General features: G+C 40.6%; 1 protein-coding gene across 7 annotated transcripts in view; it reads left to right on the forward strand.

The window, feature by feature from the left end:
- Positions 1-17,094, forward strand: part of SNX10 (sorting nexin 10) — a 35,479-nt gene extending 18,385 nt beyond the window's left edge. For 5 of the 7 annotated variants that reach the window (XM_054655154.2, XM_077176277.1, XM_077176288.1 and 2 more), the window contains 5 exons: positions 2,834-2,920; positions 5,567-5,667; positions 6,248-6,346; positions 14,236-14,451; positions 14,894-17,094. In XM_054655154.2, coding sequence (XP_054511129.1) covers positions 2,834-2,920; positions 5,567-5,667; positions 6,248-6,346; positions 14,236-14,451; positions 14,894-14,972 — 582 coding nt within the window. In that variant the 3' untranslated portion in view covers positions 14,973-17,094. Of the gene's footprint in view, positions 1-870; positions 998-2,833; positions 2,921-5,566; positions 5,668-6,247; positions 6,347-14,235; positions 14,452-14,893 lie in introns of all 7 variants that reach the window. The other 2 variants (XM_054655162.2, XM_054627653.2) reach the window with 2 other exon arrangements.
- The last annotated feature ends 2,617 nt before the right edge of the window (positions 17,095-19,711 follow it).

Below are 19,711 nucleotides of genomic sequence, written 5' to 3' on the forward strand. Positions count from 1 at the left end.
CAAGAGAAGGAACAGTCTACATGTGCAATGCCACTGTTTCAGAGCAGCAAAATCTGTAATGGGAATAATACTTCCTAGATTCAAGAGATGAATAGGGGAAGTAACCCTAAATCTTGAGAAAGGCTGTACATTTTTATTTTTCATTTCTAGTTGCTTACTGTTTTTCTTGCTTCATTCTAAACTCAACATTGTCATTTTTTTGGTAAATAATGGGGGGGAAAAAGGAACACCCAGTCTTGTGTTGAAATCCTAGTGTTTCAAATCAAAGCTGACAGTGACTGTGTCTGAGGGATGCATTTTGCTGAGGTGCTCTGCTGTTCTGTACATCATTTTTCCTCTTGTCTCAGTTCTTTACTGCTTAGACACTTCCTGCCACAGCATATACAGCAGGTCTCATTTCTTTGCTAGGTAGAGTCTGAAGGGTTTTAACTTGCTCCTTGTTGAAACTCAGTGACTAGTTAATTGCAAGTTAAAAGTGTACAGAAGTTTTCCAGTGCAAATCTTGTGGTCTGGAATGATTTGCAAAGTAAGCCATAGCTAACCAACAGCATATCCAATAGCAACTTTTAATCACAATACTTTGGTACTATAAAGGTTTGAAAGAAGCATTTTACTTCAAAGACTGTTTTGTTGCTGTACAAAGGAGAAGGTTATGGAAGGTTATTTGGAAATGGGGTAATTTGGGGAACCTGGACAAAAGGAAAGTCAACAAGAAGCTGATACAGCAGTAGATGAGAGGAAGGAGGCTGAGGTCAGGTTATAAGCAGGCTCCCTGAGGTTGTGACTCCTGTGATGCAGCAGTTGAAGGGAAAATGAGTGCAGTGTCCTGTTCGAAGCTTCTTGGCATAATTTCTCTTCTTTCACTTGCAGGACTGATGCATTCAGTGCCCAGCAAAGGAAAGAAAGTAGGTTGAGAAGTGGTTGCAGCTTTGGAGAAGATTGGGACACAGGGAAATAGGAATTTGGGGAAGACAAAACCTTGCGACGTAAAAAGATGGTACAGTGGTCTGAAAGTCTGCTCTATCTATCTACCTACCTATCTATCTATCTACCTACCTATGTATGGTAAATACTACAGGCAGGTGGAGAAAAACAACCCAAAAAATGGTGTCCTCTCCTGTGTTCAACACATTGCTGAATATCTTCTCTGAAGCTGAAATAACTTCCTCATAAGGCCTTACTAGTGTTTTTGTAAAAGTAAAGGCATGACCCTCAGCTGGTAGAAATGATTAAAGCTCTGATCATTCGTTCCTCTTGTGTCATGCTGGCATGGGGTTAAAAAGCTGCAGGGGAGAATTGGCCCTCTGGTACTCTTCAGGGATGAAAGAAGCAGCAGAGGTGGCAGGAGGAGCCTTTCAAATGTGCTTTATTTGGCAAAGTGTTCATGATGCTCACCAGAAGAGTAACCACCAATTATACAGAAAACACCCCTGGGACTAGGAGCTGGGCTAAGTAACATAAAACCAAAAGTTGTGTCCAGCCGTCAGGCCACAGGCTCCCCATCTCAGTAACACCTGGAAATCAGGGAGGGAAATTATTTAATCCAGGCCTTGAATGTCTCCCTGCTACCTACAGAGTGCAATGGCTGTCCAGGAAAAAGTGTATCTTCATCTTTCAAGGTTGTTACTGTTCTCCTGTCAGTCCACTGAAGGTTTGCAATGGTGGTACATGCAAGTGTGTGTTAGGGGAGAATACTTGGCTGAGGAATAAAGCCTTTATTTCTGATGTCTTTGGTTTGGACATAGGAAGACATGCTTTAAGAGCTTTCTAGTTCAAGATTTCTTGATTTATGCAAATATGCACTAAAAAAAGCATGTTTTTTTACCAGAGACGCTGTCATTCCTCCCACAGTTGATTCCTATACCTGGAGATCCTGCGCAGTGCCTTCCTCTCAGGGGGAATATATTTACAGCTTGAAGTGATACACTTTTCTTTAAGTCTTTGCTAAGTGGTTGGCTTAGCTTTTGGGCTGAATAGCTTATTTAAGCAATAGAAGTAGGGCAGCCTCTGCATGTGCTCCAGAACCAGCAGGTATTTAGGCACACTTTTGACCTTTGTATTTTAAAGGAATATTTTCCATCCTAGCATCAATATACAGATTTATCAGGATTATGGGGTTTAGTTTGGTTTTGTTTTTCTACAACAAAATTTTGATCATTAGCTGAGAGTATTGAGAAATATTTAATTCTTCAGTCTCTTCCAATTCCCATTAGTGTTACATTACAGTAATGTCCACAGGCCCTCCCTCTCTGTCTTTTCAGATCCTTCTAAATTATTATATAAATGTTGAAATCACAAGGAAGTAAGCTAGATATGACAACTTCTACAACAAATACTCTATATGATTGTCCCTTCAAAATGGGACAGTGTTGCTATGTTGCTTCCTTGGGCAGGTTGATGGAACAGAAATGCCCCAGTGCCACATCTGCAGCTGTGCTCTTTGTCAGTGTTGATTACAAATGTGGGAAAAGCCTGAAATACCTGCCTCCTTCTCCTTTACATTGGTGACTTTGAATGTTAGATTTTCAGTTTGTCACTGCCAAGATCTTGTTTCCCATGCATGAAACCTGTATGACTTTTCACAGTGTTACTTAATCTGAAATATTCCTTTTCAGCTAGCAATTTGGCAGGGACTTTCCCAGACATGTGGTGTAGCTCAGATGATTCATTGCTTTATGCTTCTCCATTTATAGGGTTGCAAAATTCAATAAAACAGCAGTTCAGCTTTTAATCTGACTCAGTAGTTTGTGGAACAGCAGAACAATCAAGAGAGTCTTTAAGGCTGCCTCTGTCTTCTGAAATTAATTGCTTGATTTTTATTATGCACTTACAGGAATTTGTAACTGTCTTGGTGCGAGACCCCAGGATACAGAAAGAAGACTCATGGCATTCTTACATAGACTATGAGATATTTATTCACGTAAGTATAAAAATATGAGAACAGATTCTTCAGTCTCTTATTGCTGTTTCTGTCCAAGCTAGGGTTGTCTTTGGGGTATAAATGGAATTTCTGTTTCTAGGATGCTGGAGGCTATTAGTCTCCTTTTAACAACTGGGATGCAGTGGAACAGGTAAAGTGGGTTTGCCAATGGCCGTGTGGTAGGTTTAGCAGAGCTGGGGTGGAACCTAACTGCTCACATGTGCATTCCACAGTCTCTTGCAACAGCCAATCCTTAGCTTTACTTACCAACTGGAAGACTGTTACAGACAGTGATATCTTACTGTTGTAGAAGAATGTTGATGTTCAGGTAGTCATGGGAAAACAACTTTCTTTTCAAGTAATTATCTGGTTATTTGTACTTTAAATTCCCCTCAGTTCTTTTTGCCAAGTTATTGGTTGCTGCGATGTGGTTGTTTTCAGTGTATGTTGACATTCATATTATGCTAATTTAGTGGTGCTTGGATGTGTGAAGTGGTTGCATTTGGGCTTGTGATTGTAGTCCACCATATATTAATGGGAGTCCACTTGGCATTATGGTGCTTTCTTTTTGCCTTAAATCTGTCCTATACATAATTTTGTTTTCTTGATTGTTCTTTGGTGGCTAACATATGGAAGATGTTATCCTAATTTGCCAAATCTAGATCCAAGGATTTTAATTGCAGTGTAAAATAAAGGTATTTGAGGGCACCAAGTTACATGGTTAATGCTTGCCACAAGACCTAAAGCATTTCCTTATTGTGTGGAAGAGTTAAGCAGTTAGTGGATGAGAGCAAGCAGTCAAATGATGACTTATTAAATGCCTGTGTGATAAGTACTTCTTTCCTGTGTGGCAATCAGAGTTGTGAAACTTTTAAATTTGTAATGTGCTTCAAGTACCGCTTCCAAAGCAATTATATTTTTCATTTCTGGTAAATAGAAATTCTGTAGATCTGGCAGGGTGAGTGCTGTATTACTGTTTCACAGACATGAGTGCCTCTGAATAAAAATGTATTAAGGCTTTCTCAGTGACTGCTGAGTTTGGGAGATGTTGTTTAGACCCAGTGTGTCTTCATTCAACTCCAGCCAGCAGCTAAGCTCCACACAGGTGCTTGCTCACATCCCCCCTGCCCCACCAGCAGGATGGAGGGAGGAGAATTGGGGGAGTGAAAGAGAGAAAACCTGTGAGTTGAGATAAGAACAGTTTAATAATTGAGATGTAGTAATAACATTAATAATAATATTAATAATAATATTAAATAGTAATAACAACAATACTAATAAAGAAAATTTATTAAAATTTATTTAAAATAATTAAAAAATAAAATAAATAAAACTGTAGAAAGACAAGTGATGCAAATGAAAACATACGCTCAGCACCAAGTAACCAATGCCACCTAGTCCCTCAGTGGGACTCCCCAGCCAGCCTCCACCCTAGTTTGTTGCTGAGCATGATGCCATATGGTATGGAATGTCCCTTTGGTCCATTGGGATCAGCTGTCCCAGCTGTGTTTCCTCCCAGTTCCCCATGCACCCCCAGCCTGCTCGCTGGTGGGCTGGGGTGAGGAGGAGAAAGCCTGGCTCTGTGCAAGCAGTGCTCAGCAGTAACTAAAACATCCCTGTGTTACCAGCACAGTTTTCAGCACAGACCCAAAACACAGCCCCAGCTACTGTGAAGGAAATTAACTCTGCCCCAGCCAAAGCCAGCATACAGTGATACATGATCCATCACTCGGCATCTCTGAAGCTATTTAGCATCAACTCAGCTTCCTGCCACCAGTGCCAGGGCTTTTGGAGACCAAGTCCCTAGGTCACTCCTACCATCCAGACTTCTCAGTGGACTCCAAGTATTGTGTCTGCCTGGCCTTTAAACCAGCTGAGTTCCCCTTCTGCCCAGCTCTTAGAGCATTTCTCTTCTCAAACTGTGTGGTATCCTGGGTGTGCTCCTCTGTTCCAGAAGGCTGACATCTTTGTGCTCTCTACAGTCTGCACCTTGTGGCTGGCTGGAGTTATGGCTCCTGGCAGGCAGGGAGGGTGGGCTGGACTGCAGGCAGTTTACTAATGGAGTTTTGTCTGGTATATGGGATTTCATCTAAATGTATGCTCCGTGGGAAAATTTGGCAAAAGTATTTAATTTCTACAAATTGTTTCTCTTTTGATGAATTGGCATTTTCCTAGTGAACTAAGAGTGTTCTGTGGGAAAATTTCCAAATGCTGCTACTTGAAGAGAGCAGTTGCATTGGTTTCTTTGGTTTGATTTAAGTTGGGACTGCACACTGCAAAAACTCTGTGTACCTGTTTGCAGGATTGTAACTAGAATAGCTAGAATCTTTTTCCCTTGCAAAGATTGGCATTATCTACTGAAACTTTTTTCTGAGGTCTGTTTTTCCTGTTACTGTGAATTGTACTGTTATCCAAATATCTTGCTTTTAAAAAGAAGGCAATGAAAAATATTTCCCTGAGAAGCAGTAGAAACTGTCAGCAGTCCTGCCTGAGGTAAAGCACAGCCCTTAACATAAACTGAATTAATGTCAGGCTTTCCATTGGTGTCTCGGTTATTAGTATAACATTTTGGATGTGTTGTTAATACCGTGCCTGCACTTTAGCTTAAGCTGATTTGCAAAGTAAATGTTTTTTATTTCCCAACAGACTAACAGTATATGCTTTACAAGGAAAACATCCTGTGTTAGACGACGCTATCGAGAATTTGTTTGGCTGCGGCAGAGGCTTCAGAGCAATGCAGTGCTTATGTGAGCAACTTTATATATTTAATAATCTGTCAGTCATGGAGGGAAGGATTGTTTCATCCTAATTCAGAGAACTACAGAAATCAGATCTGGAAAGTATCCTGTGTTTCTTACTAGCACAAGTTTATTCTGTAGAATGCATTTTATGGACTTTAAACCCAGAAGAATGTGTTTTGTACTTACAGCCTTTTTTTGGTGAGCCCCCCTCCAATTTGTAAGAGACTTGATTTGTATTTTCTTTTGCTATGCATGAGCAGCAGAAATAACAATCTAGTGTAGGTATTTGTACCTCCTCTGTGTTCTTCTTCAATGTGCTTAGGTCTTGCAAGCACCATAAGAGACCCAGCCAGACATGGATGCAGGCTTAACAACTGGCCCAGAAAAATCAGATTAATTTATTTTTCCCCTTTGAGGTGTGTGAGAGGCCCTTCAGTTTCTCAGCCTTGTGTTCCCAAATTGATTTCAAGAGCTTCTGGAACATAACCCATGGTTTTCACATGCTTGGGGTTGGTACTTGCTTTCTGCATTTTTCTCTCCTGTTTTACATTTGGTTTTACTGTGTATTGTTTTCCTGTTTATAAAGACAGCTACCTGAACTGCCGTCCAGAAATCCCTTTTTCAACATGAACAATCCTAATCACGTGGACCATCGCCGTCAGGGTCTACAAGAATTCCTGGAAAAGTGAGTACAGCCTATCCAGATGTGTTGGAATTTTTATGAGGTCATCAATTTCTGGTTTAAAATAGCTCATCTCTGGTACTTGAGAGCCACCATGTGGTCATCTGTACATGCTACACATTTAGGTATATTTTTTACTTGCACTGTCATAATTCATACACGTGACTTCAGCTCTGTTGGTTGGTTATAATGAGGCTTCAACTGACACTTTTCCATTGTACTTCATTGCACTGATTATAGATAATAGGCCTAAATTTAAATCACTTTGTAATTGCATACTAAGTTTGGGAGATCTTTCACTGTGATTTCTATTTCTAGCTTTCAATAAGGAGCTGGATATTCTTGTACAAAGAAAGCTCTCCCCTTTATGTTCATGGAAAATCAGTGTCTTTGTGGGCTAAACCCCTGTGAGCCTGGGAGAATTCTCTAGTGAGATCTCCTAACACAGAGCTTTCCTAAAATGCAAATTGCTTTGTTTACCAGTCCCACTAGCATAAGCAAGCTCTAGCAGCTGTGCCCATTTTCAGTGCAGCTGCAATCTGTATAAAATCATTCATGAGGTTTAGCTAGACCCTGACCTGCATTACAAGGGAGCAGTGTATGAGTTTCAGTACTGCATCCCTCAGTCCCACTGCTGTGACCACTTCACCTACTGCAGTGCCTGAGCCCCTGTTGGTGTAATTTTCTGCTTTTTTCTGCCATTCTTGTCGTGCCCTGGCACTGCTGGTGTGAGAGCAGGCTGCTCACAGCTGCTGGAGCAGGAGCTGTGTGTGCCTCTGCTGGCTGCCTTTAGCTGCTGCTCGGGGTAAGGACATGCTGAAACACTGCACCTAGAGACTATTCATCTTCTTTCCAGGCAGTGCATTATAAGCCTCCCTAACAGACAACAAATCATTGGTCCCGAGGTATATTTGTTAGGCTTAGCAGCTGAAGGCAGGGACAGCTAACTGCTGCAGGAATAATATTCTGCATGCAGTTATATAGGATGTGTGGCCAAAAGGTCAGCCAATAAATACTGGCTGAAGGCATGTGAGACAGGGAAGAGAAAGCAGAAAAGGATTAGAAGATATTTTTACACCTCAGGAAAGAAAAGCAGTGAAATGGAAGGGCTGTGCTCCTAGAAGCATGTCAGTGATAATATGAAGAGTGTGGTAGCTCAGGTTCCAGTGTCTGAGCAGTTCTGTCTTAGCTGTGCTGCCCCATGGAGTAGTTGTATTTCAAAAAACATTCTCATTTTGAAAGAGGCCTGTCTGGTAACAAGGTATATCAGCATCAGAAATGTTTACAACTGCTGTCTGCACTTCAAAAGTCAGAACAGAAAGGTAGATTAACTTAAAAGACATCCTCATGCTCCAGTTTTGTGGATGACTGTAGCTGAAATGAGTACTGACAGCAGAAAATGACAGCATGTGGAACGTTTCACCATGCTGCTGTTAGTTCAGGAGTGGGAAAAGAAGCAACTCAATTGTAAGGGAATGATTTAAATGTTTGAACTTGAGCGCAAGAAAAGCGTCAGCTTTCTCTCAGCCCTGAGGAGCATTTGGAAGGAATTTTCAGAGGTTGTGTTGAGATGCACTAGCCTGGCACCGTATGTGCTGTACCATTGCCCTCTGCTGGCTGGATCCACTGTGCTGCTGCTGCTGCTGCTCACAGGAGGCATCTTCCTATTGGCTCGGCTGCCGTGATGCTTTTCCCCCTCCCATTTATGAAGCTGAACCAAAGGTTATGACTCTTTTTCTGAAATTGAATTTTGTGGAACTCCCTAACGAGAGTTAGTATAAAATATTTATATACCTATGTATAATATATACCTATGTATAATATATAGGTATAATATATGTGTGTATGTAAAATATACACATATATTCTGTATAGATGTATGTTCTATGTCTATCATATGCATATATGAATGATATACATATGTTACATAGATATTACATGTAATAAACATATAATACAAATAATAAACATACACACTGGAATTTACTGAAGCTCTGGGTATGGATGCTGCACGTTCTGATACAGTAGAAAGGGGGGACCCTAACCCAAAACTGCTAAGCTGAGAGCTCCATTCACCCCAGCAATGACAAGCTCACAATCCTACTGGTGGTTTTTTTTGTGGCAGTGGGAAGAAATTTGATTCAGGCCTTTGTGGACCTGTCTGGGGAGATGTTTGCAGGTAACATTTTTAAATGCCCGCTTGTGATGCAGGACTCCCAGGTGTTACCAGGATCCAAGACATCTCTGAAGAGCGGGTTTAGATCTTTCAAAGTCTTGGTTTTGTGCCCTGTGCTGTATGACCAGATTGCTGTAGTGCCTGCCTGTGCAGGAGCCAGGATGGAGCAGCTGGAGGCCCTCTAGTGCTCAGCTTCTGGCCCTGGGAACACTTCCATATTGCCTATATGTGGATGGCTACAGAGCTCTGTTGTCCTTCCACACTTTCCACTCCAGGGTGAGTTAGCACAGGGCGCAGGGTGTACTTAGAGCCTTTGTGAAGCCTCTCCGTGCTGAGCACAGTAGCTCAAGAATTAGGCCAACAGCTGGGAAGTTAAGCACTAGACTTTGTTGAAATCTGGGAACAGGTGTCCCATTTTGATTTGGTTTTACTGCACAAATGCAGGGTAAGATCTACTTGTCTTACAGGTTATTATCTCTGAGTGATGAAGAGCTGTAAAGCTCACTTCTTGTCTGGGCATAATTTAATATTTCAAGAGGCCATTTGCATTAACGGAAGTCAGCTAGCCCCTTTTCAATTATGAATTACTTTGTAAGAATAAGGAAAATTATGTGTTTTTCCTGCTAAGTATCCTTGTCCTTTGAGGATGCCTGTGAATTCACAGAAAAGTTTACTCTTAAACTAGAGGTCAAATTTAAAACACTATCTTATAATTTTAGCTTCTGCAAGATCCTCTTTGCTTTCATCCATTTGTAGCTGTGTAGATCTAACTTTGGGATTTAGATTACCCTCAGAGAAAATCAAGTGGGTTTGCTCATGAGAAAACTAATTAACAAAGCCATTTTGAATGAAGTTGAGTTCATTTGATGACTTTTTTTGATTGAATATAGTTGGATCCCAAAAACTTACGTGATTTAGGGAGAAGGATTACTCTTCAATTACTTCTCAGACATGCAGTTTATGATGGGGTGGAAGACACTGAGAGTTTTGAGAAACAAAATGCATGGATCCACAGGGAACAGAGGGCATCCACAGTGTTGCTCCTGCAGAGGGCCATGGCTTGCTGGGTGCCAGAGTGAGGAAGTCACCCAGAATTAATCAGCCTAAGGCAGAGCCATTTTCTGAAGGTGTCTGGTGTCAGGCACCTCCTTGCCTTTTCCACTGCAGTCCCACGAGCTGCAGCTGGTGCAGGGTCAGAGGTCTCTTCTGAAGGTGTCTCCACTGGGCGCTGTGTCAGGGATGTGGAACCTGGGAGACTGGCTCCTAAAGGGACAGATGCCAGCTTGCCCCTGCCAGGGGCTCAGGCAGGAGCATTGGCAGCTGTGGGGCAGGTGGAACCACCTTGGGCAAGTTGCCTCTCTCCAGTAGAGCCTTGCTGTTGTTTCCTATCTGGTGAGGGAATAATGTGTAGCAGGCACATGTGGCGTAATCTTCTCCTAACCGCACACATTATCACATACACAACAGTTGCTTCACAGTTGCTTGATACCGGTAACATTTCCTCCCTTATAAAATGTGAAGGAGGAACACAGTCAGCTTTTTTAAAGAGGAAACTGGGGCTTTGTTTGGTGTGGGCTGGGGCTGAGGGGCTGGATGCTCAATAGAGGGCACCACAGCACAGGCTGTCATCCGTCTCTCAGCTCCTTGGGTTTTTCCCTTGCTCTCGTGAGCTGTTGTAAATGGGCAGAGTGAATTTGTTGAAAACAAAATCAGAGTGTTAACCTTCCACACACATTCAAGTATGCATCTGTCATTGTATTAGGTTACAGTAGATGCAGGAAATCTTTAGTTAGGATTAAGTTGTACTGTTCAGCCATATGTTGTTTTTCTCCAGCAGAACAGTGTATAATATACATAATAAAATCATGGTGAAGAAAACCAGATTTTGGACGTTGTCCAAATAACAAAAAACACACGCTTTTTTCTTTTGTAAATATTTTTGCCATAACACAGGAAAAGAGAAATATTTCTCATATAGTATCCAGCATTTCCTCAAAAATGACATTATTTCTTCTTCTTGTGATGTTTTTCAGTCTTGCTTCTTTAAAGGTCTAGAGATCACAAGCATTTACTGAAAGCTTACAAACAAAGATTCACATGGCTGTGAATAAAAAATTATTTTATTATCTCTAATTCTAATGTAGAGCCTTATCTTGCAGCCCCCTTAATCACATAAGTAGTCATTATGCATGTGAGCAATCTGGCCAAGAGGAGTGAAATCTCTGACAAGTAATGACTGCTGATGGGATCAAGACTTGCAGGGTTTAGCCTTTGGTTCTTGCAGGCGTGCATAGAAGGTCTGTTGTTCCCGTCAGCGTGCTCAGTCAGTTCATAGGAATGATGACCGTGAGCCGTGACTCTCCAGGAGTGCTGATTTCCATCACTGTGAGCACAGCCCTGCCTGCTCTGGCTGCAGTGAAAGTGCAGAAGCAGCGCTGGGAGCTCTCCCTGCTGTGTCGAGACTGCGCACGCGTCCGGCCTCCGTGAACACATCCGAGTATTAATGTTGTGACGCTCCTCCCTTCCTCCTGCCTTTTTAATTTGTTAGGTGCTGGTTTGTAATTTTCATTTTTTAAGTCCTCGAAGCCAAGTCTAGTTTTTAAATGTCAAGCCCTTCACACAGTGAGCCCCCAGGACAGCAAAAGCCCCCAGAGAGGAACTGCTATACCAGCACTAAATACTACTAGTACCATCTGGTGACAAATGTGTGGGTATTTCCTTGAAGAAAGAGTATCTTGAACAGGAAAGCCTAACACTTATAGGTAGTGCAGAATTTATTTTACATTTTGGTTGCTTGAAGCTTGCAATTAAAAAGCAATCTTACCTGTTGGTTCAGAGGGGGGTGAGAAAAGTAGCAGTTTTTTTTTTAATTAAGAGAAAACAGAAATTCTTCAAGGGTACAACCAGGTAAAAGGTATTTGTATATCTGCTTTCAGGATGGTTTTAAATGACTTGCAAAATGCATTGAGTGTTTGGTCTCAGTGTGAACACATAGTGAATACACACATATACATATATGAGTGTGGGTGTGATTTAGCTTTATGAACATTTTGCCATTTCTGCACCTTGGTTTCTCTTCACTCCCTTTACCTCCAGATGGCACTATGAAGCAGAAAAGAAAATTACTGTGAAATAATGAGTCCAATGTAAAGTAAAATTGGAAATTGAATTATAGCTGCAGAAAAAGGACAGTAGCCTTGAGGTCCTGATCAGTCTGTACTCTTATCACTTTTGTTTGCTGTTCCATGTGTTAGGTTACTGCTGAGTTAATAACAGTGCTCTAGCAGTTCAAGGCTTAGCAGAATTGTACTGGACATGAAATAAAGCTAAAATGAATTTGTGTCCAATATCATTGACATTAGTGCTCATTACTTCTCTGGTGTAATGCCTCAAACCATCTAAAATCAATTTTAAAGATTACCCGTTATTTTATAAAGAAAATAAAATACATTTCAAACAGCAACAGAGCTGTAAGTGTAGTGTAATCTCATGAACAGTTAGTTACTCGTGTTTTCACTGGTTGGCAGGAAACTTTTGAAGGTACAGCAAGAGGAAAATCTGGGAAACTAAATGCCATTCACAGAATTTAATGACTTGGCTTTTTGCTGTGTTCCTTGGCATTAGACACGCAAATGTTAGAATTGCAGAAATGTGCATCTCCTCACTGCCTGGGAAAAACAGTAACTGTAGTTACTCTACAGGAAACTCCAGCACATTATTTTTCTTTTGTTTTTCTTCTTTTTGTTTTGGTTTTTTTTTTTTTTTTTTCTTTTTAAGAGCAGTAGAATATTTACTCTGCCACTTGCATAAACTATAAAAGTGGATTTATTGTTTGGAAAGATACCTCTTCTTTTTGTTGCAATGTTTGTCTTTGTTTGGAATGTGCGTTTATCAAGAGTCAAGGCTGAAATCCTCTTTTAGTGGCTGCTGAATGATGGCTTTTCAAACTGTAATCATGAAGCTGTTGCTGTCAAGGTGTGTGGACCTGTAAATTCTGTTTTGAATCATTTTTACACAGCCTTTGCTGGATTTTAGACTACAAAGAAGTTTTTCTGTCTATGAATACATTACCCACATTGATTTTATAGACGTATATTTGCTATTAAAATTGTGAGAACTTAGATTGGATTAAAAAGGCTTTCTCTGTGTGTGAAAAGTGTGCTTATTTTGAACTTCAGCAAAATGTGGTCGTTCTGAGGCTCAATTTCACCCGCACCTGGTAGATCATTAGAGTTGTTGGAGACATTTCCTCATTGGAAGGTGTCAGAGTTAGAGTTGTTTTTTTGAGACTGCGTGTTCACCTAGGCAAGTGAAATGTGCATGCACACAAGTATCTTGTGGTTTCATGTAGATATCTCTTACTACTTATTTTAATTTGACAGATTTTTATGGGCTTGAATGAAGCCAGAAATCCTTTTGTGTGTTTATTAAATGTTATTGTAATCTTGGCTGCTTTAGTGAACAGTTTTCAGAACGTATTTGTGTTTAAAACGTTACAGTCCAAACACACCATTAATCTTATTCAAGAGAAGGAACTAATCAGTTACACTTTTCATTTTAGTCAGAGTACCTTTAAAATGCAATATTTCTTTCTGCTCTTACTAGTTCTTACATTAATGTCATCTCTTGTTTCCTGTTGCACAGCAATGACTTTTTTTGGTAAAAACTGTAGCCTAAACGGGTATAAATAAGTAAGTATTGAGCCTGAGTAGCTTTGAGATGTTTAAAGATATTTTAATAATATTCTGTGGAGCATTCTTTGGCGTGGTCATAGCCTCTGATGTCTTTATTACACAAGTAAAACAATAGACACAAATTGAAGAAGTTTGTTGTTAATCATTCTAGGATTTGTATAGTAAAGAATTCCTTCTTTAAAGATATGTTGAAGAAAAGTTGCATATCTTTTATTTAAAAATAGAGATGATGATCCTCAATTCTCAGGCCTTCGAAAAGTCTCTCTACAACTTTCTGTGTTACTGGAATGTATTGTATTTTGTTTTCTTTCATGTGTTTTAAGTAAATACTCTGTGCTAAATTTATTTGGATGCTTAATTTAAAATATATATGAACCAAATTTTAAAACCTATTTTTGAAAATAATAGATGGAATTAAATAAAAGTTAAGAGGCCCTGAAAACTATCTGCAAGTAAATTAAAACCAGCATAACAGTGTAAATAATTTTGGCTAGTGTTGGCTCAGATGTTGACAGGTATTCCAAAGTCCTGATGTTGCACATATATGAAGTCTGTTCTGCCTACGCACTGTCTCTCTACACACTTCTTTACTCCACCAAACAAATCGGTGACTTGTCATTTTTATAAAAGCTTGGCTAACAAAAAAAAAGAGAGAGACCAAATTTTTGTAAGAGTATATGCCTCCAACTGCCTAAAAATCATTAATTGATCCATGTGGTAATAGCAGATGGTTAAATGGAAGAAATGTCCTTGAAGTTATTCTAATAGCAGATGTGCCTAACTATTAGCTTCATGTTTTTACTCACCTAAAATTCCAAATAATGTAATAAGAAAGTAACACGCACCTAATCATTTTAATATGTTCATTGCCTTCTGTTACTGATTTAGGATTCATCTGAAAACTTTAAAAGCAGGGCATCATTTAGAATTTGTTCTAGGGAAACACTTTAGAATATATATATATATATTATATGAGTGTGTGCAGGTTATATATAAACATTTGCCTTTTTTTCCTTTTCCAGGATCCTACAAGATGCATTATTGCTCTCAGATAGTAGGCTTCACCTCTTCCTACAGACTCAGCTAAGCCCAGAGGACATGGAGGCCTGTGTGTCTGGACAGACCAAATACTCTGTTGCTGATGCCATTCTCAGTTTCGCCTCTCTGAACAGACGTTTTCCTATAGAAGATGAAGAGGAAAAACAAGGAAAAAACGATGCAGACTCTGATTCAGAGAGGTGATTTCTGTATATCCTTACTTTCTGAGATTATATATCCATACATACACATGCACATGCTTCACTTTTTTGTTGATGTAATACTAAGATAATGAAAAAATTAATTGACTGAGATTTTATTGAGCTGTGACAGCTCATCATAGAAGTCTTCACACACACCTCCACACTGAATTAATGAATGCAGTAGAAATTCAATTATCTGCATTCTGATTATGTGAATTTCATTTAGTCAGACTTGAATTATTCGCGTTTAAATTATCTTGCTAAAAAAATATCCAACTGCACTCCAAATGGCTAATTAAAAGTCCAAATTTCCTGTCTCTCTTTGTGACTGGAGATAATTAAAGTTCTCCTCTGTTACTCAGGCTTTGAGTGTGTTGTGAAAACCAATTTCCTCCTTTTATTTTTTTTTTCTCCTCCCCCCCTCTCCCCTTTTCTGCAGTTCATCCTCCGGGCTCGGACCTAGTGATGACAGCATTTCATGTGGATGTAAAGCAAGCCCAGCTTCTGAAGAATCATGAAAAATCATTCCTGTATTGCTACCTTAAGGACAGTACAGAGCAGTTTCTGCTTTGTTTACTGGTTATGTGTATACCACACAAGCAGGGCTGTCTGGTAACATGAATCTGAAAGACCCATTGTTAATGCAACCATATGTCCTTACAAAATACTCAAAACAGGCCTATCTTTTTGGTGATTTTTTTTTTAATGTATCTTGGTGAAGGTCTATATTTATGTTTTTGTGACTATTAAAATCTCAGTATTGGGTAAGTCATGCTCTTCTGACGTATGTGGCAGTTAAAATAATTCCTTCAGTGAGTGCGTGTCTCAGATTTAAAAAATAAAGATAACTTAATTCCTCATCTTAAAAGTTGGTATATCATATCAAACATATTCAAAGCATCTTTTAGTAATTTGCATCAGAGAAGTTTCATCTTTAGAAGTCATTTGACATCGGTGATGAAATTACACACCCCACCAAGGTACTCACTTTTTAAAGTAGCTCAGCAACATCAGCAAAACAACATTGGTACAAACTATATGCTGCTGACAATTTGAGATATAAATACATCTTCCTCTGGTCCTTCTGTAATGTTTATGGAAAGATTGGTTTTATCATGCATAAGTACTGAAGGCAAAAATTCTTGAGCATGGTTCCTTAGAAGTTTAGAAATATAAATAAAAATTACATCATTTCTAGGCTTGCTGGAGATTCTCAGCTCCCAAGGAATTATGGATACTCATTCCCAGTGAAAATCCTGGATGAGGTCCATCGAAACCAATGGCTGAATTTTGCACTGACCTCGCTAGGGCCAGGATTTCACCCAACATGTTTAACTTTAGGCATCTATATTTGAAGGTGCTGGTAGAGGTGTTTTGGTTCAGCAGCAGAGTGGGGAGTATCTCCCTCTGTGAAATGATGATAATCACATAGCTGTAGCACCCTGCATGGATGTGGCCCTCTCCACTCTCCGTGAGTTACAGGAGCTGCTGATTTCATTGTGGCTGTAGTTACCACGTTGGAATATTGACTTTATTCACAAACAAAAGGCAGGCTTGAACACAACTTCTTAACCACCAACACTTATTTTGATTAAACGTCAGTTTTGCTCTTTATTGTTCACAGCAGCTGCGTAGTGTCTTGTCCCAGATCCTGTCAAAGGAGTATGTTTCACTGTGGTGTTGTATTTATATTTGACATTTAACTGCTATTAAAAAGAGCTAGGGGGTCTGATCACCCTAGCAAAGCTCCTATTAACTTCAGTGCGGTAGTTACCGGTCTAGAAATGGATGTAAATACATGGCCCCCTTTTTTTTTTTCTTTTTCTTTTCTTTTTAAAGAAAACTGTGGTTACTTTCAAAGAAGGAGCATTTTAAACATGTGAATTACAGAAACAACAGATTATTAAATAGACAGCTAGTAAGGGGTAGCATAAACATGTGTGGGCATGTTTTTTTTCTTTTAAAGCATCCAGCTGGGAATCTGTGTAATTTTAGAAACAGGTTTTAGTAGCCTGGGAATAACATCTCTTAGGTAACTACTTTAAGCCACTGTATTTTGTTGATGGTAGCACTTTGTAAGATAAATATCCGTGTATCTTTTTGCTCGGTCTTACTGAATTGCACAAATGTATCTATTCACCGTCTCAGCTTCTATGTGAGTTAGCAGCAACGCTATTTTTAATGTAAAAGTGATAATGCTTAACTAAAGCAACAAGTTATCACTAAAAGCAGCTTAAAACAGCTGTTACTGGCAGTAATTTTCAGAGATTTTCATTATTTGATTTTTTTTTCTATATTATTTTTAAGATAGCACATTACAAAAAAATTGTTTAGCAAATTTATTTAAAAGGTGGGAAGAATTTAAAAAGGAAAACTGGAATAATGTTGAGAAGAATATTACCATTTTTATTTAAGACAATGTAGTTTTTCTTTTGTTTTAAAAGATTGAGCTAAACTCTTAAAGCACTTTACAGTTCTGGCTTACTAACACATCCTCAGTACCTGACAAAAATTACAGAAACACAAGGTTTGGAGAGCCTTTGTGGCTAATTGCATTTTTTAATTCTAGGAGCTTATCAGTACACCAGCAAGTGTTTTCCAAATGAAGATGTTTCTGAAATAAATGTTTGTTTTCTAATAGCTCTATTGTTATTCTCTTATTTTCTTTGTCATTCTGTTAAATCTAAGATTACTATAACTTTCTTCTGAACTTTGACAGAAATTTGTTCAAATATTTATCTTTTGAATGTTGTTTGTGTAGCTAGTGTTACTAGAATTTTTCTTCGTAATGGGGGAGGGAAAGTACTCCATGTTCTCTAGTATATCTCCTTCATGTATCAGCTGTATATAATCACATATAAAGGCTTTAAGTATTTTGTTTCATTAGAACATTAAATGTAGCTTTTACAAATGTAAATGTTAAACAAAAAATAATTTTAATGCCTTTTTTTACTTTAATGATTTGGTAATTTTTCAGCACTATGACACACAGTTTGATCAGTTGTCACTGGTACTTTGATTCTCATTTTTTAGTTTTGAACAATGCTGACATTTCCTGCTAGCTTTTTTAAAAAACAGGATAATACCTAATTTATAAATTAGAAGTAGTAATCAGATTACATTATATCTAATTGCAATAATTCTGCATTCAAAAGCTTTTTTCCCTCTTTCGCTTATAGCTTTACATCCTCATTTTTATGATGATTTCTTAAAAGCTTTTAAGTAATTAAATAAAACAAGTTACTACTTTCTAGCTCATGTTTAAACCTGACAGTGAGGTTTCCTTTATTTCAATATCAATATCCTAATCACTTTATGACTTACCACATGTAATTTATTCTTCAGTTATTTTTGTAATATGTGTATATATACATAAATATATGTATACATATATATATAGTATATATATGTGTAGATATATATACACACTGTGTATACACACACACACTCTGCTGTGTTTGGGTTTCCACTTTACATTTTTTACAAAAAGAACAGCAAAGAAACTCCACAAAGATGGTGTATTTGGAGTGCAAATTGTTGCTTATATTGCAATGTATTTCTATGAGCACAGAAGGAAATTTACACTCTAAATCCCACACTGTAGAACAGTGCATACTTCGGTGTCCATGTATTTTTTTGACAGGTGACATAATGAATTTGTTTTCCAGATTAATATTTAAATTTTACATAATTACTATGAATTATTGAAACAAAAAATGTTTGTGACTTGCTCTGTTATACACGGTATGGATAAGAAGAATAAACCTTGTATGGTCCTGTGTCGTTTCCCTATAATTGCAGGACTAGGCTCAGGGCTAAGAACCGGGGGCTTTACTTTTCTTCCCTAGCTTCTACGAGGTAGCAAAAATGTAAAGAATAATTTCCAGTCTCGGGCTGATTGTTTTCACGAAAGGCCTAAACGCTTTAGGAAATTATTACAATTATTCTCTCCTTCGGTGTTAAAAATGCACCATAACGGGTTAAGTCGCTTCTTTGCCTTCTGGAACAAAACCTCCTTATAAATTAATTCAAATGGCCTTGTAAAACAGAAATCGAACTGCGGCCTTCGGGCTCGCTTTTGGGCTAGCGGGGCGCCCGTGGATGCTCGGCGGCCGCGGCCGTGGGTGCGTGTGCGCCCGCCGGAGCGGCTCGGCAGCGCCCACGGGGCTCCGCAGCCCTACGAGCGGCCGGGAGGACTTGAAAAAGGGGGACAGGGGAAAAAAGAACAGAACAGCCAACGCGGGGAAAAAGGGAAAAGGACGGCAGCATCCCGGATCGCGCTCCCCGCTGCGCCCCGGCCCGGCCCTTCCTCGCACCCTGCCCTGCCCTGCCCCGGGGCCGCGGAGCGGAGCGCGGCCAGAGCCTTACCTGGCGCCGCCGCGCTCTCCGCCCCGCTCCGCCCCGCGCCCGCTGCTCAGGGAGCGGGGCCGCCCAGCCTTCATCCGGTAACTCGTGGCAACCGCAGCCCATGGCAACGGCGGAGGGGGAGCCGGGGCGGGGGCGGCCACAGCGCTGCCGCAGCGCTCCCGGCCTCCCTCCTTCCCTCCCTCCTTCCCTCCTTCCCTGCCTCCCTGCCGCCCCCGCGGAAGGAGGGGCCGCGCCCGCTCCGCGCCCGCCGCCGGCCGCCAGGGGGCGCTGTGCGCCAGCAGGAGCCGCCGCCGGGCGGGGCCAGGGCGGAGCGGGCGCGGCCCCGCGCCGGGAGCGCGCTCCGCGGGCGCGGCTCTCCGCGGGGGCTGCCCAGCGTTTCTGGGTCATTTCTGCGTTTTCCTGCTCCCCGCCGGTTCCCCCCATCCCTGAGCTCCTCCCGCAGCCGCGCGGCTCCGCAGCCGGGCGAAACAGGGAGGCGCTCACCGCGCCGCGGAGGGGCGCAGCCGGCGTGGCGGGGGCATCACCTGCCGCCCCACGGGAAAGCCCCCGCCGCCCTCCGTGCACCGACCCCCACAGCTCCGCCCTATTTTGAAAGCACATGTTACTATTGATTAATTAATTTATTTATATTTTTATACAAAGGCAATTGGGACCCCGCGCAGAGCCCAGGTGTGACATTTGCCGGTCTCGGTGGCAGGCAGGCTGCTTTAAATGGAGGCCTTTCTGCGGAACAGCGAGAGCCAAAAGGCCTTGTGTCACCCGGTTATGTAAGACACAATCACGCCTCAAAATGCACAATGAATCGGGAAGGATTTATGTAATTAATTGACCAGTCTTAACCTGTTATCGTGATGTAAGGAATTTGGAACTCATTAATTTGGGCCCTGAC

This window comes from Agelaius phoeniceus, chromosome 1 (genome assembly GCF_051311805.1).
Source record: "Agelaius phoeniceus isolate bAgePho1 chromosome 1, bAgePho1.hap1, whole genome shotgun sequence".
Taxonomy (NCBI): domain Eukaryota; kingdom Metazoa; phylum Chordata; class Aves; order Passeriformes; family Icteridae; genus Agelaius; species Agelaius phoeniceus.